The sequence below is a fragment of the Acanthochromis polyacanthus genome, chromosome 12 (genome assembly GCF_021347895.1).
Source record: "Acanthochromis polyacanthus isolate Apoly-LR-REF ecotype Palm Island chromosome 12, KAUST_Apoly_ChrSc, whole genome shotgun sequence".
In the NCBI taxonomy this organism is placed as follows: domain Eukaryota; kingdom Metazoa; phylum Chordata; class Actinopteri; family Pomacentridae; genus Acanthochromis; species Acanthochromis polyacanthus.
This window is the reverse complement of record NC_067124.1, coordinates 1112352-1136208: the sequence shown is the minus strand read 5'-3', so window position 1 is coordinate 1136208 and position 23857 is coordinate 1112352. Positions and strand designations below refer to the sequence as shown.

The window sequence follows — 23857 nt, the reverse complement described above, 5'->3', positions numbered from 1 at the left end:
CCATGCCAATCATTGAAATTGTGCACCCATATGGGGTCTGTCTTCAAATGTTCTGGGGTTTCAAAAAGGCCAATTCTGCAGATTTCATGGTAAACCTAAACCAGCTACATATTGGGCCCACACTTCACAGGAATGTATTTCCTGATTTTGAGGAAGCGCGTCTACTGGCATCACTGCGCTCATTGTTCCAAATGGCTATAGCAGTCATCCTACGCTGTATAAAGTCTATAGGCATCATCAATCAAGTGGAAACAGAGGCAATATTAGAAGACCACATATCCTGAAACGGAGTCATCCTGCTGTGGCTACAGAGCATCTCCCATATACCATCAGAGGAACGTGACTGAAGCTGTGTCTGTTGGATGCCACAAACTGTTTGAAACCAGACTTTAGTGTGTTCACAAAATAGCAGTAATTTTTTTTTTACTTTTTATCATCACATACAGCAGACTACAGGATGTACTAAACTATTCACTCACAGAGATGGCATTGTTCATGTTTAATGGAGGAGGCTGGTATTGTTCTTTAGTCTTTATTGAAATAAAGTTGCAGCAATAAAACGGTCTTCCTTTAAAACTGTGATGAAAATATCTTTAATTTCCTGAAGGAGCTGAGAAGAGCACAGATCCTGTTAACAACTGAATCACTAAGTTTGTTGTTCTTTCAAATATCGTGTCATTTAATAGGAACGTAAAACATTAGATTTTAGTCTGAAAGACAGCAATGTCATCAGGGTGAGACAGCATTTTCTCAAATTTTATCTTAGAATGTAAGATACTTTTCTTTGTAAGGGTGAGTGCTTTGTGCACACACATGGGCTCCATGGTCCAGTGGTCAACCACATGAACCCTGAGCCCATAAATTCAAGTTTGTACCTCAGCAAACACTAAGTATTTCATTTGTTGCAGGGTCGAACACATTTGTCTGGCATGGAGCTCATTGGTCTAGTGTGATCCTCTCTTAAGGTGTGAGAGTTTCTAGGTTCAAATCCTGCCTTTTGTAGGAAAAAAATGTGAAAAGACATTGTCTCTATAAATGATCTGTCTTATTCTCACTGTATATGCTCCCACATGTTCACGTAGAAGACACAAAGTTGTGTATGCTAATTAAGACAGCAACGCTATTACCAATTCCACCTTAAGAAACTGCTTAGCAGACATAAAGAATACATGACTGCAAACCTAATTCAATTAAATTCTGATTAAACAGTTGTTTAAATTAAAGTGAGCATCTTCTTAAATATTCCACAGAGACATATTTCACCATCGAAACATTTCAAAGCTGCATCCATTCAAACTGTCGTTAAAAACTCATCTTCAACATTTGCCACTTGAGAGTATGACGAGTGAATTGACAAGTTACATAACATACGGTCAGAGATCCCCAAATAACTTTTTCTGTCCTGGCCTTCCACATCTAACACGTGTATAAACTTTAATGTCTCAAAGGGAAATTCACCTATTGGAGCCAAGCTGCCGTGCCCTTGGAGTTAGTGGAGGTTAAGTCATTTCCTGAGAGTTCTTTAGCAGGACAACAACCTGGACCCTTCAGCTGGGAGCTAACCAACCAACCAGTTCTGCTGCCAGCATGACTGAACCCTCTGAGCCCTGGGCTATTTTTACTGTGATTTCATACCATTTACTTTTAAGCTCTTATTTTGGTCTACACAGATCTTCTCCAGATTACTGGATTTGCTAATACTTCCAGATTGTTTGCATTGGCCTTTATAGCATGGAAAAAACACATTTCATATCATAAAATTGTTCTGCTTTTATAAAATGCAGCAGAAATATCTTTGTCAACATCAGAACCATGACTGTGAGATATATATGACTTAAAAATGGGGAAAAATGTGTGTTTAGTGTGTAACAGAAACAACTGTCATTATTTTACTTACTGAAAGGTTCACATACAGTAGCCTACCTGTAGGGTGGCAAACCACACCCCCCAAAAAGGTGGCCCCCACTGACCCCATTGCTTGGACCCCTTAAGAACCTAGTAACACCACTGTGTTTATTTTTCATATAAGCGGGATGTAGTGTCACCAATGTTAAAACTGATATTTGTGCTACACCTCGCTGCAATAAATAGTTTAAGAGCAGTTCAGCTGGGAAGAAGGGACTATGGGAAAAGAAGGAATATGAATTTGGACACAAACAGCGTCGACTCTGAGGGTTAACTTTATGGTCAACATCTCCCCATCCAGCTGTGCTCACTTCTCTGACCCAACAAAGTCCCGTGCTTATGGTCCTGGCTGGTCCTATATTGCAGGAAAAAAGCTCAATCAGGGATTACGCTGAAAGTGGAGCCAGGAGAGCATGTCATATTATTTAGAGGAGCAGGCGGAACAGCTTGACTGACACACGGTTAGCACATGTGCACTGGAAGCCTGACAGAGCGGGTCAAAACAAACGACTTTCTAAATGCTTGTAAATTTTTGAGAATGTACACAATGTGTCAGAAGTCCATTTAGTTTGACAGAAACATAAATATATTTAAGTGAAAACAAATCAGAAGATACCAAGCTAAACTGGAAGTCTTCACAACCTAAAGACAGAACGAAGGATATGATGTGATCGTAAAGGCAAGAGATGTTTGTGATCATTTTCTATGTACGTACACTACCAGTGCAACGTTTGGACACACCTCATTCAGTGGTTTTTATTTAATTATTTCATACATTGTAGATTAATACTGAAGACATCAAAACTATAAAAGAATACATATGGAATTATGCTGTAAACAAAAAATGTTGATCTTTAGTATTAATCTACAATGTAGAAAATAATATAAATATATTTTAAAAAAACATTGAATAAGAAGGTGTGTCCAACGCTTTGACTGGTGGTGTAGATAATAATAAATAAACCTGATGCCAATATAATGCAACCAAACTGTTTAAGTATAGAAAAAAAATATTTTAGAGAAAAAAACCTGACTAAAGCAATAATTTGTCATCTCAAAAGTAAAAGCTTGGTGTTTTCCTTTCTTTCTAATCAGATTTTTATCTTTACGTTACACTTCCTTCGCTCTCTTAGGTACTTCCTGGCTTTCAGTTCTGACACAAACTTCTTGCGTAGGCAGCTTTTCTCAGGGGTGTATTCCCACTGGCTAATGGGTCCTGTTTCTAATGTGACTGGTTTTCTGTTCAACACATGGCAGGTGCAGTCGTCTTTGAGGACCACTAAAGTGTGTACGAGCGAAGGCTTTCTTAAATGGATCTAATTATGTGCAAAGAGTGAATAGGAGGTTTATTTGTGGCTTCTGCCTTGTGCTTGCAGGTGTAGCACTGATGAATGGAAAACTCGGCACAGCCTGGTATAAATTAGCGTGTACGTGCACGCTCGTAGGCGTGACCACACGTGCACAAATTTGCATGCGTGTAAGAGAATGTGAGAGGGAGCATTTGTGTCCACTTGGCATACTGAGGGGAATCTTGAAATACTCCAGAGATGCTTTGAGGCTGGTCTACTTAGTGTTACAGGGGAAGTTCCCTCTTTGGTGGAATTTCCATTGCAAATGACCACAATCAGTCCCCTGAAAGGACCTCACAGTAATACCAACGTTTGCTCATGTGCACAAAGACCACCGTATGAAAGTAAGAAAGTGGAGAGTGATGACATTTTCGTTTCTCCTGTTCATCCACCTTCTTTACCCTGTGTGGGTGTTGATGATGAAACATGACAGACTGGGGATTTGGTGAAGTAGCATGTTTTCAACACAGGTCCTTAGTAGTCTGAAAAAAATGTCTGAAAAGCTGTTCCTACAGAGACACAAGGAAGTTGCAAAATAGATTCTATAGCAAACAACCTGAAGCAGCTAAATGGAGTTCAGAATCTCTGCATTTTATTATTTACAACTTCACTTTTCCGACTGTGACACAAAATACACTGATCAGCTACAACACTTAAACCACTGACAAGAAAAATACATTTTATGCATGTAATAATACAATGCAACGTTCTGCTGGGACACCTTGCATCCTGGCACTCATGTAGACGTTACTTTGACACGTCTAAACAGTGGGTCCACACCATTACCCCACCAGGACATGCAGTGGTACAGTGGTAGGTAGAGTCTGTATGCCACTAAAAATCTGTCTCAGCTGGCACATATGATGGATGCGCTGCCCAATTTAAGGGAAAGCTTAAAGTTAATGCACAAATATATCTGCCTTTACCACATGGCATAGACAAACACAACATAATTAGTCCTGATGCCCTAAAGGGCAACAGCAGTGGTCTCCTGTAGCCGGTCAGTGTGCCCCGCCACACCACTGAAACTGTTCAGGTAAGACTCTGGTTCTTCAAATTCCCCACATTCTAGTCTGATCAAATCAATTTAATTCTGGTCCAACATCCACAGGGATACACAGAGTCCTCACTCTGCGACCTACAGGACGCTGATCCACTGCCAGAGTCCAAGTGTAGGACAGGAGAAGCCCATATGTCCGGTGATGGCTCAGAGCTTTTGGGTGGCAGGAATCACAATTTAGAGTATGGCTCGTTGGTCTAGGGGTATGATTCTTGCTTTGGGTGTGAGAGGTCCTGGGTTCAAATCCCAGATGAGCCCAGCACATGGCATCTTCACCAGATTGAGACATGGTTCAGTAACTAGGAAATTATGTTATACTGGAATTGTGTTGAAATACTGTATAAACTCTGGCTGCACAGTGATGTAGTGGTTAGCATTTTCGCCTTGCAGCAAGAAGATCCCCGGTTCAAATCCCGGCCTGGGCCTGGGATCTTTCTGCATGGAGTCTGCATGTTCTCCCTGTGCATGCGTGGGTTTTCTCCGGGTACTCCGGCTTCCTCCCACAGTCCAAAAACATGCTGAGGTTAATTGGTTACTCTAAATTGTCCGTAGGTGTGAATGTGTGTCTGTATATGTAGCCCTGTGACAGACTGGTGACCTGTCCAGGGTGTCCCCTGCCTTCATCCGAGTCAGCTGGGTTGGACTCCAGCACCCCCCATGACCTTAGTGAGGATAAAGTGGTGTATAGAGGATGGATGGATGGATGGATGTATAAACACTAGTGACATTAGTTAATTTCAGAGAGGAAATCCAAACTTATTGTTTACGAAAAATCCACATTTTAATAAGCAAACCTTCAGTGTTGACAATGCGAGTTAGCCATCTGTGTTTTCTTCGTGATACTTTCAGGTAACCACAGGGCTTGTTGGTCTAGGCGTATGATTCTTGCTTCGGGTGTGAGAGGTCCCGGGTTCAAATCCCGGACAAGCCCTTCATTATATAGAAACTGATTATAATGCATTTGAATTCATGTATAATAAAGGCTTGTTAATTTAGTTCTTGCTCAGTTTAGAAATGTCGCATCACAGGAGACTTTCTGATTTGTCATAGCAGCAAAAGCAGAGGTAAAAAACATTTCATTAGGAATGGTAAAGGGAATTAATCAACGAACATACAAATGATCAGTCCTCAGAGTACAGAGCGCTGAATGATGCATTCCATGCAGATGACACACGGTTATACGTAGCGGTTAAGCCTGACAATGCTATTAGCATTTCTACCTTAAGAAGCTGTTAAACAGATATAAAAATATAAAGTCTAGCCTGCTTTCCACTTGGTTTCCTCATGGGTTTTGGATTGATTTGATGACTGTATTTGTTGCATTTAGAGATCTTTACCACTTATCCTGAAATCACATCTCCAGATAACTGCCCCCATATCAGCCTGCAAAAAGCCCTGCCTCAGGACCTCCTGGCTGTTCCTAGTACTGTACCAACTTAAGACACTGCTCAGGCCTTCTATTATTGAAAGACCTCAGACTTGAAGCTGCTTTTGAAAGCTCATTTTATCATAATGCTTTCTTGGAGTCTTTATTTGTATCTCTTGTTAATATTACATCTATGACCATGTGTGACACTCTTTCTACTTTCTGATTTAAATTCATGCTGTATAAATGAACTTATTGGCAGTTTTAGTTAGATGGCTTTACACAGCAGTAAATGGGCTCATCCGGGATTTGAACCCAGGACCTCTCACACCCAAAGCGAGAATCATACCCCTAGACCAATGAGCCCCACATGAAGACAGAATGGGTCCTTTGCTGTTCATTACATCAGTGCTAAATGTTGATATCCTCATGCTAACATGTACACAGTAGTGATGTTAACATGAGCAGCATTTTCTCCACAGTAGCTTTTTCCAAAGACTACGAGACGTTTAAAGGACTTATTCCTCTACCTGCTTCTCCACCAGAGGAGTTAAGGTGTACATGAAGTTCCAGAGAGATTGTTTAACCACCTCAAAAAAAAAGAGGGGGGGGGGAGGTGTGAATTTTATTATAGCACTTTTTTAACCTCAGCAGTCATATGAAGTACCTGAGAATGTGTCTCTATTCCCCATTTGCCATGCATGTGGAGAGGTCAGCGATAACCAGTGAACCCCCTCAAACACCTGAGCCACGGCCACAGACTCTAAGCTGAGGTTTTAGTTTATTTTAAAGGTTCAGAATCTTTGACTTGCATGGCGGTAAAAATCTCTGATGTTTCACTTCTAAAAAGTACATATTAGACAATCTTCTCTGCTTCCCCAACAGCATTGCTGTATTTCAAACAACATGATACAACAATTCACACTATTCTCAATTTAGCTTCAAACTGAACAGACACCTATTTAAAAAATAAAACATTTTGGTATTTGAATTAAATTAGTCAAAGTGAAAGAGCGACTCTTGAACATAAAAATCTATCAACATGTGCTCATGTCTAAATTAAAAACGAATACAGTAGGTCCTCGGTCTACGACGTCCTCGACCTCCAGCGCTTCGTGGTTATCTCTCATAAATGTATTATGAAAGTCTTGTTCCACCATTCCGATGTATGGTGTTTGTGATGTTAAAACAAACATTGTGCAGGAACTAAAGGAACGGATGAATACGTCGTCACGCGGCGCTGTACGAGGAACACGGCTTTGGTCACATTCGCCGGTTGTATGCCATATTGGATTGTGCTACATTCGCTTTCTTTCATTTGTGTTGTTTTTTGGAAACTAGAAACTTTTACTGTGCAGTGTTTTTATGTTATAGATTAGGATTTTATCACTGTGTTAGCGTAGGTCAGTGAAATATGTACGTATGTATATGTGAGTTCCAACTTACGGTGAAAATTGCGTTACGTCGCGCCGCAAGAATGGAATTCCAACTTAAGTCGACACCCCCTGTACTCCAGTTGCACTCATTTTTTTCATTCAATAGATCCATGCTTTTCAATTTTTTTTGGTTGCAGTGTAGATGTTGGTTTAACTTCTCCATCCGGTAGTTTTAGTCAGAAATGGTGATGTTGCCAAGACTACAGTGGCTCGGGGTAAGAGGATGTATGTAATCTGGAGTTCTTTTAGAGAAAATGCAGATTTTTAGCAAGCATTTTACACTTGCTTAATAATGCAATAACCTGCACTTGGATTTAAGCTCAATAATGTGGGCTTGTCTGAAATTTGAACCCAGGACCACTCACACCCAAAGCAGGAATCATACCTCTAGACCAACAAGCCTGGTGAAGATTCTTCCTTTGTGGAAAACAATAGATGAAATAGATAATAATAAGCTTTACCTGTTGCATTAAGGGATTCTGGACTTGCTGTAGGACTTCTCTTAGAAAATGTATTTTTTTCACTTTGAAAAAGTAAGGAAGGGATGAAGACATGATAACTGCCTTTATTCATTAAACCTGTCATGTTCTATAAGAAATATAAACATTAAAGGAGGCTGTGTGTGGCTTGTTGGTCTCAGGTTATGGTTGTAGCTTTTCATGTGAGATGTCCAGCTTTCAAATCCACCATGAGCCCTCTGTGTAGAACCTCCATCTGCATTTCAATTCAGTGTGTAGCTAATGTGAACAAGTTAGAATTCATATTCAAGGTTCCATTAGTTTATACTCACCTGTAACTACAAATGGTTGCAGTTTTCTTGGCTTTAAATGACCTTTCATATTGGCGCGAGTTCTCCTTCACAGAACCCACCATGTTATGCTGCCACGTTTTTACAGTACCCAAGAACAAACTAAACACTGGCTTTCAGAGGGCCTTTTACCTTAAAGTACATCCACGTAGGTTCTCCTCATGTGGGATAGTTGCTTCCAGTCTGTAACCTCACCTGTTTATACACACTGGTCCTTTAAATGGTTCTTTCAACTCTCAGGTAAACTGATCTGAACTGAAACCCTTCATTTCGTCATCAGGATGGGCCAGCAAATATTTTGGATTTGTACCACCAGCAATCACTGTGGTTGTACACACTTGTTTTGTGATTTTGGCATCAATTTCTTGGATCTTAATTTGTATTTAATCTACTAAAATAGCAATAACAGACAAACACAATGCATGTAACTACATTATATAACTGCAGATATACATTCTCTCTCTCTCTATACACCACTTCATCCTCACTAGGGGTGCTGGAGTCTATCCCAGTTGACTCGGGTGAAGGCAGGGGACACCCTGGACAGGTCACCAGTCTGTCACAGGGCTACATATACAGACACACAGTCACACTCACATTCACAGCTACGGACAATTTAGAGTAACCAATTAACCTCAGCATGTTTTTGTACTGTGGGAGGAAGCCGGAGTACCCGGAGAAAACCCACGCATGCACAGGGAGAACATGCAGACTCCATGCAGAAAGATCCCAGGAAAGCCGGGATTTGAACCGGGGATCTTCTTGCTGCAAGGCAACAGTGCTAACCACTACTACACTGTGCAGCCCTGCAGATATACAGCAGATTATTATTACTATCTGTTTCAGTATCTGCTACTGTAGCATGTCTTGTCTTGTTTTTCCCTCTTCCATAACGACGTAGAGTATTAACCTGTGCCCTGTAGTGGCTTACAGACATTCAGAGACAGCTCGTTATTGCCTGTCTTTGTGATGTTCGTATTACTGATCATCAGTGCTCAGTGATGGACAGGACTGCACACTGAACCCAATAAACCTGTCAGAGGGAGAAACATCAGACTACACGCATAAAAAACCAGACAAATGGGTCATTGAGGATGATGATCATAACCAGAAAAGTCTGACAGTGTACACTGAACAAATAGTCCGGTGTTGTAAAGTTTTGTTGTTTTAAACACACAATCCCATACATTTAAATCAATGTCCAACTGTGGGGTCAACACAAACCTACAGTAAATCCTCTGTTTATGATTTGATCCTCTTGTAAGAAGTTTGCTACAGGATGGCTGTAATTTATAATCCATGTCTAATCTTTACATACGCTACATGTCCATCTCTCATAAAACGGCAGAGTAAAACCTGCAGGAATGGAAAGGGCATGGATGTCCCATGAAACACACAAAGAGACTGTTAATGATTTGTGGAGTGGAATAGAAACAATGCAGTAATGTAAAGACTGTACGATGGCGCGTGAAATGGATTAGTAAATATTTGCCTTCAAGAGCGGATACAGTAGATAACGCACAATGGCACAACTTAATCTACTTCTGTAGGAAGATAAAGATGCAGCAGAAGGCCATGTGCTGCTGAATGTCTGAAGGTAAGTGGTAAGGAATGAAATGAAAGACGGGATACTGATCAATTTGAAACTGCATGACTTTCATCAGTGCCATTTATTTGTCCGTGTAAGCTCTCTCTTTAAATTTTAGTATTCAGTGTGAAGCTGTAGTGTGGCAAGTTGCTCTACTGCACCCAAAGACTGCAGATTTTCCTTCAGCAAAAGCCAGATGCCCCCCATCTGTTTCCTGGTAAAATGGCAGCCGTAGCAGGGTTCAAGAGGATTGCCCTCAGAATAAAGCCTTTCAAATCCATCCCTTCCTTTCAGGAGGAAGAGAAAGGGCTCACATCAGCTCCTATTCGTCTCCTCTCAGGATCCTACAGCCTGACTCAGCTTTTCCCAATGAATGCCTCCCAACAAATGTGCCATGTAAGGAATGTGTGTACACTCTCATTCCTAAACAAATTTGAACATTAGCAGTCAAACTTTGTTCACGGGGCCAAATGCATTAATCAGGAAGGTAAGTGTTTTCTCTATCAGCATCTCTGCACCATGCTGCTAATAATCCTGTCACATAGAAGCAATGAGGAGCTCTGCCTTTAAAATCACATTTTTTTTTCTCACATATCTCACTGTTTGTTTGTCTAAATCACATGTCTTTTTCTTCTAAAAGAAAATATTTCTCTGAACTGAATCCATAATTTAACAGGAACCTGAGTTTGACTCGTATCAACAAACGCTGCTTTCTCGTCACCAGACAGCTCAACACGCCTGCTGCCACTTTCCTTGTGCTACTGCTTGTCATTCCAGCTCTCTTTATCAATAACCACAAACAAAGGAAAATAGAAAGACACAAACCTTAGCCACATATCATCAAAGAACATCAGATACTGTCAATGGATACTATACGGGTCTGGCTGTTTTTCTACAACATTTGGCAGAGTGTGTGCAATATAGTGCTATAACTATTACATTTCAGTGTTTATATATCTTGAATAACAGATTTCAGCGAGAAGTGAGAGGTCCATATTTGCTTATCGAGCATTTCCATACTTTTGTGGCAAAATGGATCTAGTAAAGCTTTCAGTTAAAAAAAAAACACTAAAGCGCTCTTTATAGGCAGGATATTGGTAATTACAGTATCAGACTCAGATATGAGCAGATATGACTTGAATGCAGGTACAAGTGTTCACTTTTTTAATTTACCTGGATTATATTTCAGTTGCAATAAACATGGCAGAAATACTGAACAAAATAACACAAACTGGAGACACCACAAAGACTGTTTAAAGTTCTGTGCGTCAGTTCCCCTGGCTTCACTACCGCTTTCTAAAAAGCTTTGAAAATTGAATACAGCAGCACATCTTTTGTCCAAATATGCACTTAAGGAGCAGGCAAAACATGCCTCTCATTCCCTTCTCACTTTCATGAGTCACGATCTCCACCTAGCAACACCGACTTCTAAGACTGACCAGGAGGATGGTCTTAAATTCCCCATCTCAAGCAAATATGCAAGCGCAGCGCTCCTTAAATCAAGAGGTGTCAACTTGTGAATGTACAGACACGCTTGTTGGTCAAACAGCCTTGAAAACCAAGCTGCTGTTGACTTAGGGAGGGCAGCCTTAAAGTGGGGGAGGAAGCAGACATGTAGGGCTCTTCAAACACATCCAGCTCCTTTCATGCAGCACAGTCCAGGTCCCTCAGGAGCCCGAGTGTTGCCAGGAAAATGTCCCCTTAAGAAATCAGGAGTCTGTGAAGTCCTTGAGTCAAATATTCATTTTTTGGCTTCTGCAATCATCACCAGTGTTAAGGTGGCAGTACAGCCATGTCTGACTATACAGGTGTTTTTCTGTCTTCTCTTGAAAACTCAATAGTACTGTCCTTTTTCTGTAGCAACAACCAAGGAATACTCTACAGCTGAGTCATTAACCTCTTAAGCCCGGTCGGCCCACAGGTGGGCCGAAGAAATCCCGGAAGTAATACACACAGTAAAAACAGTAGTAAAACAGGACAACTGTGTTTACTTTCAATTGTTGATCAAAGTTTATACTCTAATGGTCACAAAATAAGCTCAGATGTGCATTTGAGTGCAAACGTTAGCATTTACAGATGATTTTAAACCTTGATGGTGTGAAATCCGCGGATTTCACACCATCTATGCCAACGTGTTATCCTCTGTCAAATAGGGGGGGACATCAGGCGAGGATAGAAATTTCACATTTCTCCTCTGGTTTATTCCAATTTACTCAGGCATAGTGACAGACACAACATTTTTTACACCAGGAATACATTCTCTGAAGTCCCTAGATGTTCAAGGACACCAAGAACATGCATATGAACTTTTTTATAGTGGAGTAATTCTTCATTTACTTTGGGTATGTCTTTTTAGGCATTTTTTCTAAAAATATGGCCAGGGCTTAAGAGGTTAAAGGAAACCGACAAGCAACCCTTATCACTAACACAAGTACCCAGACAGAGCGCCAAACGCTGCAGATGCCTCTTCTTGAGCGGTGAAGTGTCCACTGGTTGAACTGTCTTAAGAGAACAGGAAATCTCCAATTAATCTCTTTGTGGTCCCACAGAGTGCAAATCCAATTTCAGAGGCTGTCTGAAAATAAGCGTGTAACTCTGTCGTCAGAAGGAACAACACGGGTATTTTAAAATCAGCTTTTGCCGTGGCTCTCTTTCTGCACTGTGTCACGGAGTCAAGCAGCCTCTCTCACCTCTTCAGTTACAACATCGTTAATGCTACAATGTGAATGTGTCAAGTCAATGCAAGGGCCCCACTGAAATGTGTTTTCCTGTTGTCACTGCTGGTTTCTGTGATGACAGAAATGTATGCAGTCCCAGTGGCCACCTACATGCCAGCTGGCCCAGTAAATGTAGTGTGACAGTAAAAAATGTGAAAGAAAGGAACTTGTCTCTTGACTGAGCAAATACTCCTACTGGTAAAAAAGGCTGTAACGCTGTCATCCATAATGCAGTCGCTCATGGTCAGTGGTAAAAGGCACAGCTCTTCACTTAGAAAAGTAACAGTCTGCCAGTTTTTAAATACCGTGTTTGTGCTGGATGTGTCATTAATAGGAGGTGTCGGGATACGATGGGAGGGGGTGCTGTGCTAACCACTCATACACTAGCCAGCCAATTACAGCAGCCATAACAGCTATTTTCTCTCCTCTGCTTTTAATTTAGAACTGGAGACCATTTCCTTTAATTAACGGGATCCATCAAGGGGAAAGTACAGTTCTTTGAGCTGGCGAGGGTGCTAACTGTCATTACTAAATGTCTTAATATTTATTTATTTATTGTTTTTCTATTTATTAACTTGTGTTGTCTTTTTTAATGATGCACTGACTGTCTGGCACTTTTAAATTTCGTTGTACTGGCTACAATGACAATAAAGGACTATTCTATTCTAATAGCAGCCATGATAAATACATAACAATATAATTTCACACAGTTTATTGAAAACACAAATCAGTAGCATGGATTCCTGCTTTATGACTGTCTGCAAACCATTCCTGTTGTGTGCAGCAGTTTATACTGTGACAGTAGAGGGTGAATAAAAGTGACTGGTGCACCAAAGCTATCAGCTTCCTGCATTTTAAACTCACTCACTGTGCCTCTCCTCTAAAGACAGTCCACTACTGGTGGATTTGCATTGTTATCAATTTGTGTCTATATCTCTAAATTCATACAAGCTGGAACGATTTTGCTCTTCTGAGTAAATTCAGTGATCACATCAGTTCCATCGCACTGAATTTTCCTGCACAATTTCATCCATCCATTAACTTTACACTGCTTAATTCTCATTAGGGTCATGGGGGGCTGGGGTCTATCCGAGCTGACTGAGGGTGAAGGGAGGGGACACCTGGACAGGTAATAAGAGTGCTAACTACCTAGCCACTCCCTGTACAATTTCACTGTTCTCAATGCAGCTATGACCAGCTCTTTAGCCTTTTAACTCCAGCCCATTATTACTAACCACCTCCTTTTTAGTGAAGCTTCAGCTTCACAGAAGCTGTCAGTCTGCACAGGATCACCCATAATGTTGGCCATCTCTCCAGCCTCGCAATAACATTCACATATAATGGTCAAACATCCACATGCTGCAGAATGTTGAAACAGAATACTGCCTTTAAGTTTTCTCTGATATAGCTTTGTTAAGACATGACAAGACCTCCAGTACTCCAATATAACAGACAAAAGCAGCATTGAGGAGGAGAGGAGGCTAAAATGACAGACTGAAAGAGGTGGGATGCTTGAGATGAGCTTCATAGGAAGGTGATGAGGCTCAGACAGCCTCCCTCTTTCTGTCTGGGACGAGCTAATGGCTTCTCCGTTGTGCTCACATGAATGAGAACCCATCTTACAAAAAACACAAAAGTGGTCTGAGGAGGTAGGGCTGTTTGGAAGGACTTGCTGCTGAATAAACACAGCATCAGACGTGCATGTGTGTGCACAGACGGTTGAACTGACAGTCTGATCATATTACACTCAGTTTATTTGAGCCAACCCTGAAGAAAACACTGATAAAAGCACTTGGGGCTGCAGGTTAACAGCACATGAATGTGTGTGTGTGTGTAAAGCTCAGGTTAGCTGGTTGGTCACCGGAGGGGAACGAAGGTGCACTTTCTGCCTGTCTGGCCGATCCACTCCAGGCTATCAGAGGAATGTCTGCTCACCAGCACTGCGTGCGGTCGACCCGAAACACCTGGCCACACCTGGGACAACCGACACACACGTACATGATAGGACACACAGATCCACTGAGCTCTGTGGTCCACCTAGTGAGGAGGATTGACAAGTACAGCTGCTCTCAATGAAGTCTGAACAGAGGAAGGCTTGTCCAATTTTCACCGCTCAGTTAAACGAAGGCTTGTAATCTGCCAGAATCATCGAGTTCAACCTCTCATAACCACTGTCTCCCACTTCTACACAGCCTGTAAAACACACACACACACACACACACACACTGTGTTTTTCTATCATTGTGGGGACATACCATTGACTCCCATTCATATCTAACCCTTACCTTAACCCAGACCAAGACAATGGCTAACCCTAAAGAAACGTTTTTGCACTTTTACTTTTTTCAGTAACAACAACATGGCCAAGAAAACACTGTTTCCCTCCGTGGGGACCTCATTTTTGGTCCTCACCGTGACACGAGTCACCACCGAGATAGCAGAAAGAGGTACACACACACACACACACACACACACACACACACACACACACACACACACACACACACACACACACAAGCACAAGCTCTAATGGCATACAGGTTTTGGTTGAAGATTTGGAAGTTTGGTAGTTTACTAGAATTAATAGAATTTGGGAAACATGCTTTTACCCTTTCTTGAAAATTGGAACCAGCAGATGGTTAGCTTAGCAAACAGCTCTGTCAAAGACCAAATGTCAGAAACAAAAGCCTAAAATTTGTGCAGCTGAAGCCTATGGGATTACCACTAGCTTTACAGTTATACGTATCACAAAGTTAAGTACAAGAACATGTTTGACCTGATGACGGCTGTGGTTCAAAAAAAAGTCAACATCCTCAAAGCTGTCATTGCTACCGGTCTTTATGCTAAGCTAGGCTTGTCGCTCACCAGATCCTGCACCTTATTCATTGCCTATATTTGAGTGTGGTATCAATCTTCTCATCTAACTCTGAACAGGAAAGCAATTAAGTGGATTTCTCATAATGTAAAACTCTGTCACGCCCCTCTTGCTGCAGCGAGCCAGCTCATCAGTCTGATGACGAGCGGCTGTGCGGAGATCACAGCAGACACAAATGAACAATCAGTGCGGCATTTAAGCCTGACTCTTTGCACAGCCTGACGCTGCGTCATTGATTCATCCTCCCCGCTGTACAACGCACCATGCCATATGCGAGACGCCATCCACCATCTTCTGCACGTCACCCCCTGGACTCTGCTTCTCCCCTGGATAACCTCTGCTACGCCCCCGCTCCTCGAACCCCGTCGCCCCTCCCGGATGAAATTACCTGTTTCCCCGCCATCGCCACACTCCCCGACCGGCACTGTCAGCTCTGACACTCTGGACAATCCGTAAGCCACTTCCCCTTTGATTTTTTTAGTTTAGTTTTATGTTTGGTTTTACCTCGGCCTTTGGGTCCGCCCTTGGTTTAGTTCAGTTTAGTTCTCCTTTCTGCTTTTCCCCTCCTGCTTCATGTATTAAGAGTTTTCTGTTTGTCTCCTTGGTTAATTCAATTAAATCATTATTAATTCACCCTCCCGTCTGTGCCTGCTGCTTGGGTTCTACTCTGTTGCGTGACAAACTCAAGGACACATTAAGAAAAACTTGATATTTATCAGAATTATCACCATTAACTGCTCAGCTTATTCTTGGTTTTGTCAAGTCAAGAGATTCAAGAGATTGTGTACAAAGCAGTGATCTAATATGTCAAATATAAGAGGATTTCCCCACCGATGCAAAATGTTGATTGTACAATGGACAGATGCCAAATAGTCTGGAGAGGGATAGACGCTGAAAAATGACTAATGTCCATTGCAGTAAGACTCTAACCAACACAGAGAACTGTCGACACAAAGCTTTCATAAGTCATGACTGAGCAGAAAACAGACTGGTGTCCTTTTGATACGGTGACTCAGTAGGAATCATAGTCTAGAATGCACTGGCTAAAATCAATGCCAGCTCTTGACAGTATTTTCTCACTGGTACCTTCAAAGCATTGTGACATAACTCTGTTAGTTCATACACTTTTATAAAATACTTTATCAGGCCTCGATATGGACACAGACCAGCTGGAGCACATTATGCCTCCCATGGAAAACTCTAATCAGTCACTGCAGAGTAACCAACAAAGCATGACACATACCCAAAGGAGAGGATCTAGAGCCACAGCACAACAAAAATATTTCCACTTCGGAATTAAAAGCAAGTGATATTTGTTTTCATTTGTTTGTTTGTTGCTAAATTTATTGATGTCATTCTCAGTTAAATGAAAATTCAAACCTGGTGGAAGAAGCAAGATATTTCTCCCAGCAGAAGTCACTGATCGTATAGCTGCCAAACCAGAGCAATTCTAACATGAGAGTCTAATAACTTCCAGTTGCTACTGAGAGTTATCAGGACTGTCGCCATTTGGCATCCCAGCACATCTTCAGTGCACAATCAGATACACCACCGTTCAGCGCTCTCCAAAAACAGAGATTCTTAATTTTAGTCTTTCATCTGAAAGCCTATCTTGGAACGTCACATGTGGAGCCTGTGGTTACAAATGGGGCATCCAATAGCAGCGCTGTCTGGACATGGGCTTTTCCATTTCATCCAGCATTCATAGACTGAACTGACAGATAATGTGAGCGATTTTGTAAACCTCAGTAAACATTCATCCATTATCTATACACTGTTTAATCCTCATTAGAGTTGCAGGCGGGGCTGGAGCCTATCCCAGCTGACTTATGGTGCCTTTCCACCAGCACCTACTCGGCTCGACTCCATTCAGTTTGTGAGGTTTTCCATCAGGACGTAGTTCCTGGTACCACCTACTATTTTAGTACTTACTGGGCAGGGGTTCCCAGCGAGCTGAGTAGAGCTGATAATGTGACATCTACAGAGTGCAGGCCACTGATTGGACAGGGAGTGATGACACACGAGAGCGACTCCTTCACCAAAACCAAACCCACCATTTTTTTTAAAAGACTGGCAACAGCGACAGTGGGTATTGCTCTTCACAGAACTTGTCCAAATTTGAATATAACAACTAGACCTGTACCGTGGGTGAATGAAGAGGTCAAGACTTTTCTGTCTTTGGTGGCGGACCAAAGAATACAGAGGGCGCTGGACGATGCGACTCGGAACAACGCTAGGGGACTTCCAGGCCACCGTGCTACGACGACTCCACCCACAATGAAGTGGTGCTCAACTGTAATGGAAAACGACCTAAACCGAGTCAAGTAGAGTCAAGCCGAGTAGGTGCTAGTGGAAAAGCACCATTAGGGTGAAGACAGGGGACACCTGGACAGGTAACAGTCTATCACAGGGCTACACATACAGACAAACAATCACACTCACATTCACACCTACAGACAGTTTAGAATCACCAGTTAACCTCAGCATGTTTGTGGACTGTGGGAGGAAGCTGGAGAACCTGGAGAAAAGCCACACATGTACAGGAAGAAAAAATAATTTAATTTAATCAAGGAAATCAGTTTGAGTTTAATGCAATTTAGAGCAAATAGCATGAATAACAGAAGAATCTCTCGTTCAGGAGCCTACAGCAAATTTAGTATTCATTAGTACCTGTTTTGATTATTTTGTGCAAACAGGCAAAATGTGAAAAAAGCTCACTAACAGGAGCAGCAGATCTTATTCTCCTCACAGTTTACGACTGACTGCACTTGTTCTAGTGACCTTCACCTATAGTGCAGCTGCAGTGAATGGGCATCTGTTGGCCGCTGACACACCGACCGCTCAGTTCACTGTTGGAGGTGAAACAGCATCCCAGATTGGGTGCTAAGAGGGTTTTTAAGAAGGTTGTTGTTGTTGTTGTTTTTCAAGGCAACGGCAGGCGGAACCAGCGTCAGAGAGACGTACTGAGGGCCGGGATTCACACAGATGCCTCATTAAGGTGTGATCAAGCAGAAGGACAGAGGACTTCTGTGGAGCGTGGCCAGCGCTCTTTTCACCGCCACAGAGAAGCCTTTCTGCACCTCACACCCCACTTCATCTCTTTATTGCACGGTGAGCGCATACAAAACACACCTATAATATCCGGTTCCACCTCTGGAGAGGGAGGAGGGAGCGCGAAGGTAAAGCTGTGTGGGTCCATACATCTGCTGCTCAGCAACACATGCATGTGTGGAGAGATTAAAAGGAAATCGAAGCCTGTCGATGTGAGGACAGGCGACTTTCAGCGCGCCGTCCCTCAGCATCAATTAGCAGGCTGTGCAGTGACTGGCTCCTGTTAGAGGTGAAGTGGGCCAGCTGAGGGAGGTAAACACACCTCATCCCCAGGGCTCGCTCAAATCAGAAGCAGGCCAACAGCATGCCGCTGCCTGAGCCACAGAAGCCTAACTGTGCCGGGCCGCTAACGCGCTTTAGCAGTCATTTCCTACCTTCTCCTCCAATTTCCTTGAGCCGGTGCATGTAAGGGGTTGAGAGTGGATGTCTCACCGAGCTGCATAAGAAACCTTTTTTTCTGCTATTACTCTATCCTGCTTGTGTTTGTGTTTGGGGTAACTTTAGCCAAATGATGAGAGGCTCAGGTTGATCAGATATACAACCACCAGCCACCACTATGTATAGCACAATAACCACAATATAAGACATGAGTAACAGCCTACCATGGTGGCACTCTAAAACAGTCTGTTCAGTAGCCTGACTGAACAACCTTCTGTGCTGAGTGTAAGCAGCCACAACAGGATCCTCTGCTGGAAGATTTTGTACTCGCATAATTAATCTTATTAAACCGTGTTTTATTCCAAACAACATAACAAATTGTGAGCTCGTTCAGGATGGCCTGCTTTAAAGTGAGATGAAACACCACCCTGTAAAATGAAGAACAAAAGACTGCAGCTCTCATAACATTCACTCTTAACACCACTCAGAAGAAAGAGTGGAGAAAGGGAAAAGAAAAACGCAAAAGTCCACAGATTTGAATGTCTGACACCGAGCTTTAGACAGACCATGATTAAAACAGACAAAACATAGTGTAACAAGCTAAGTGGAAGAGCGCTCGTGCCTCCACATGAATTTAGGTCAACCTATATTGCCCTCTTTAAGAGCCCTCTTGTACACTGGGTCCATTCAGGGTCCCCAAAGTGTAAATTGAGATGTAAACAAACAGTTTACTGGGCCAGGTCGACGCACCAGAGCTACAGGCCTCCGATTGACCTCAGTCACAGTCACCCTCTTAGTTTAAGGAGAGGCTTTAAATAGAAACTCACTTTATCAGTAGATTTAGGTAACAATGCTACCTGGTTAAGTTTAGGAAAACATCTTTGTTTCATTTAAAAAATGACATTTTCACAATATGTTTCAAATTTCTTCACATTTGACGAGTGCCATATGTAATGTATCACTGGTTGGCTAAAAAGGAGTGACAGGATGAATGTGACTTCCTTATGTGTATTAGTGACTGTGACAACAGAAAATAGGCTTCTCAGAATGTAACTGAGAATGCAGTGTATTTGTATGAGAATGTCATTTCTGTGAGACAGGGCTGAAACAAACCAGTCAGACAAATTTCCTCTGAAGAAGGCAAAATTCCCAAAACAGAAAATTAAAGGTCACCGGTGTGTTTTCTTGAGCAACGTCCCACCTACAGCTCCATCCATGGCTTCTATTGGTTACACGTCATGAATAACAGCCAACACTGAGGGAGAAATGTTCAAAAGTTCTCTTTTAATTAAAACATATGTTTTGAAAGATACATAAACAGACGTTTCAACAAAATTTTGCGCTAGAGTTTGCATTATTCTAAATTTTGATGCCAAAGTTTTCATTTTAACTGCAAATTTGGTTTCAGACATTAGGTCTAGGTCTCCATGAATGCTAATATTCTGTATTGGCTGGACTGACTACCCCTGCTTTATCGCCATGACTGGAACAGACTAACACAAGCAACATCTGTACCCTGAAGCCTCATCCTGCACAGGTTACATGCTGCCAGGACAGACATGAACTTAATCATTTTTAAAAGCAGTCAGACAACACATTGACCATTAGACTCTTGCTTAGGTAGCAGGTATATCATGTGACTAGACTTGCCAAAATTTGTCAGCAGCTGACTGTACAGATGTTTGTGCAAATATATGGTTGTTTGGAAAGCAGCTGAACAGATCATGGCTAACCTCTTAAAACTGATGATAAATGCAGTCCTTTGCTGTGAATGTTCCAGTCGCATACGGAAAAACTGAATGACCACAAAAGAACAGATCACTGACACCGAATGATGAATCTTCACAGTGAGAGACAACAGCCACCCTTTGAAGAACAAATTGAAAACACCGGAGAGAACAGTGCATGAACAAACTGGACTGCCCGTGCAACCTCAGAATAAAGCAAAAAGACATCAGAGACAGACTCAGCATAACATGCTCTGTAATGCTGGTTGCACTCAGACTGGACATTGCAGCACCACTGTGACTACAAATCAGGGCGACATTTCCCACAAACCCTATTGCTTGCTGCCATTATTTTTTATTGATTCATTTAGTTGATCAGGGACCATGCAATTAACATCGAACACATCTGATGTATTACATACAGAGTGTATAGCATTAAGCTCATTTTGAACTCCTGTCGATGGTTGAGCTTTTCAGTAAAAGTAGTCAGAGGACCAATAACACCAAAAAGAGGAAGTTGCTATATTTTTGCTGCAACAACAGAATTTCTTTTGCGCTATAGTACAGTTTGGTTAACTTCCCATTAAGCATTACAAAGCATAAAATGTGATGTGTTTGTTTTTTCAATGACAGTCTGGTTCATTTTATCAGGCATGTTCCAAAAATAATGCTTTCTATAAACATGTCATTTACACTGTCATTCAAAAGTTTGGGGCCACTCAGACAATTTCATGTTTTCCATGAAAACTCCCACTTTTATCCATGTGCTAACATAACTGCACAAGGGTTTTCTGATCATCAATGAGTCTTTCAACACCATTAGCTAACACAATGTAGCATTAGAACACAGGAGTGATGGTTGCTGGAAATGTTCCTCTGTACCCCTATGGAGATATTACATTAAAAATCAGCTGTTTCCAGCTACAATAGTCATTTACCACATTAACTATGTCTACACTGGATTTATCATTCATTTAATGTGATCTTCATTGAAAAAAACAGATTTTCTTTCGAAAATAAGGACATTTCTAAGTGACCCCAAACTCCTGAACAGTAGTGTATATGGATGGTTAAACTAACACAATCGATTCCTTAATTCTATCTTTCACAGTTCCTGCAAATCCCCACAGAACATGATATTTATGTTCCTGCTTGGGCACACCTCCATCACAAACGGTGCCCTGATTTGTTCTTATTAGTCATATTGTGTATACACCAGTCACCTCACCCCATCATGCTATGCACACTTACACACAGAAAAACAAACACTAAGGCCTGATGTGCAGCACTTGGTGCACTCAGGAGGGGAGTCATTGACCTGCCTAACAAACAGTCTTCTGTGCAGCCACCAGCTCACCACCCCTCACCCCTCAGACACCGCTCTGTAGCACTTCACTATCTCACTTATCTGCTCTCTGGCTGGCAGCTCCTGCAACTGACTGCAACCTTTATCAGCCAGGAACAGCTTCTATTCTGAAAACATGCAGTGATGGTACTCTGTGCGTGCAGTTTGGATATTGCACCTGAGAATTTATAGGGGATAGTTCAAAGATTAGCTGTGGACAGGGCTGGAGTATTTAGTGTGGCCCTGCAGTGAAACACGTTTGGCCACTGAGAGGACTAGAAAACAGCTCAGAGGGAAAAAATAGACTCTACAAGAGCTCTAAAATTAGCCTGACCTTGAGAAAACGCAGGCGGGTCTGTGTTTGCAGGGCACACTTGACATAAGAGTGACCCTGGATTCAACCATTTGTTTTGAAGGTCACTCAGCACCATGGACAGAGACCCTGTGGGACCCCGGGGCCCCATCCAGGAGAAAACCCTGGAACGGCTCAAAGGCTGCACAGGCTCATTGTTCACGGAGAATAAATATGTCAGGATAACGCAGCAGCACAGGCTCACCATTAGAACCATATTAGAAATCTCAGCCCTGACAGACGTTTTATTTTCCTGCAATAACAAGTGAAAGCATCGCTCTGCCTCGTGATTTACAAGGAAGCTGCTCAGCATTATTTATGCCATGATTAGGCAACTTCCAAAAGAGCCTGGTTCTGCATTTTATTCAAGAAACGAAAGTAAAGTGAAGCTTTAGTGTTAAATATTTGTGGACTTTATCTTGACATCAGCTAATGGTAACAGATGCTGAATCAACACAGAGAGAGACTGCCTGGTTTTATTGTGTTACTGCCACAGTGTGGGGCAATGCGTGACAGGGCAATCCTAACAAAAGCCCCTCTCTGTGTGACAGCAGCGTTTGGTCTCTTTAAATCTAAATATAACCGCTTCTAAAGCTGATACCTAAACCTCCTGGCTGATGCTGCGTTCACTGTCCCCTCTGTGACTCCCCTGAGGGTCCATACCTCTAAAAGAAGGCTGGTAAATTAGAAAATACACACCTCATATCTGAAATATTCACGGTGGCTGTCGCTTTTGTTGCGAAGAGACACGACACTAATTAGCCCATGTAGCAAACAAGTTAGTAGGCTAGGTGTGAATATTTCCGTTAGAAATGCAGCTACTCATTAGCATAGCGTCGCTCTGGGCAACGTTGAGGACATACTCCTGTCCAAAGTTAGCTAAACTTAATGGTTTTATTTTTATTATAAATTTCAGGAATCTCTCCTCGGTTCTATTTATACTTGAGGATGAACGCTGCCGCTCTGTATGCGGTTATCATATTTCCCACAGCGCTTGAAGGCAGCAGCTAACTTGTCAACCTTGTCGTCCATTGAAACTAACTGAAAACTCGCACGGACGCGTTTCCGGACTCACCTTGTTCAGGTTGGGGTTTCTGGTCACATCGTAGCCCCTCTTCTTGGTGTACACAAAGTTTTTCTGTTTGTCCTCGGACTTGTGCATCTCCGTTTCCACCGACTCCCGTCTGACCAGTCCGTGTGCCATGCCGTTGCCTCTTTAAATAGAGCGGCTCCGGTGAACTGTTGTGAACTCAACAAGTGGATGAGCAGGTCCCGATGCACAGCTCCGGTCTGCCGTTAGTCACTGTGTTCAAGAAGAGACGCACTTTTCTTATCAGAGAGGCTCATTTATTGTTCCCAACATCTCTGATGGCCCTGAGACCAGCAGAGTTCCTCCCTGTGGTGTGATCTTACAGGAATACAGTTACGGATCCTAAACGCGCCATTTAGTCCCTGTATACCTGAATATAAAAAGTACAGTTTTACATTGTCGAGCTTCCTATCAGTGGGTTAGTTTCTGTATGTGGATTAGGCTGCTGGATTGTCAACATTTTATTATAATCCAATAAAGTATGCCTGACTGAGCCTCAATATTGGTCCTTTAAATACTGTTATCAATTTATTTAAAACTAGAAAAGCACTCAGAGAGCACAATACTAAACCAGAGCTGATCATTCCCATCTGGCATTGTCAAAAATGCAGCATTTTATTTTATTTTATTTTTAGAAATGCAGCAGTTGTTTTTAGGTATTGATGATCAGAAATACCAGCAGCAAAATGTTAATAATGATAATAATTATTTGTATAGCACCTTTCAGAAGAACATTCACAAAGTGCTTTG

The 23857-nt window shown here is 42.1% G+C and overlaps 1 protein-coding gene and 2 non-coding genes across 3 annotated transcripts in view; 1 reads left to right on the top strand and 2 right to left on the bottom strand.

Moving 5' to 3' along the window:
- The window catches only part of me1 (malic enzyme 1, NADP(+)-dependent, cytosolic), a 108557-nt gene extending 85246 nt beyond the window's left edge, over positions 1-23311 (bottom strand). The window contains exon 1 of the mRNA XM_022204918.2: positions 23093-23311. Within this exon, the coding sequence (XP_022060610.1) occupies positions 23093-23221 (129 nt within the window). The 5' untranslated portion in view covers positions 23222-23311. The remainder of the gene's footprint in view (positions 1-23092) is intronic.
- trnap-ugg (transfer RNA proline (anticodon UGG)) lies at positions 4501-4572 on the top strand. The gene has a single exon. It is a non-coding gene; the product is annotated as a tRNA-Pro (tRNA).
- trnap-ugg (transfer RNA proline (anticodon UGG)) lies at positions 5975-6046 on the bottom strand. The gene has a single exon. It is a non-coding gene; the product is annotated as a tRNA-Pro (tRNA).
- Positions 23312-23857: the final 546 nt, after the last annotated feature.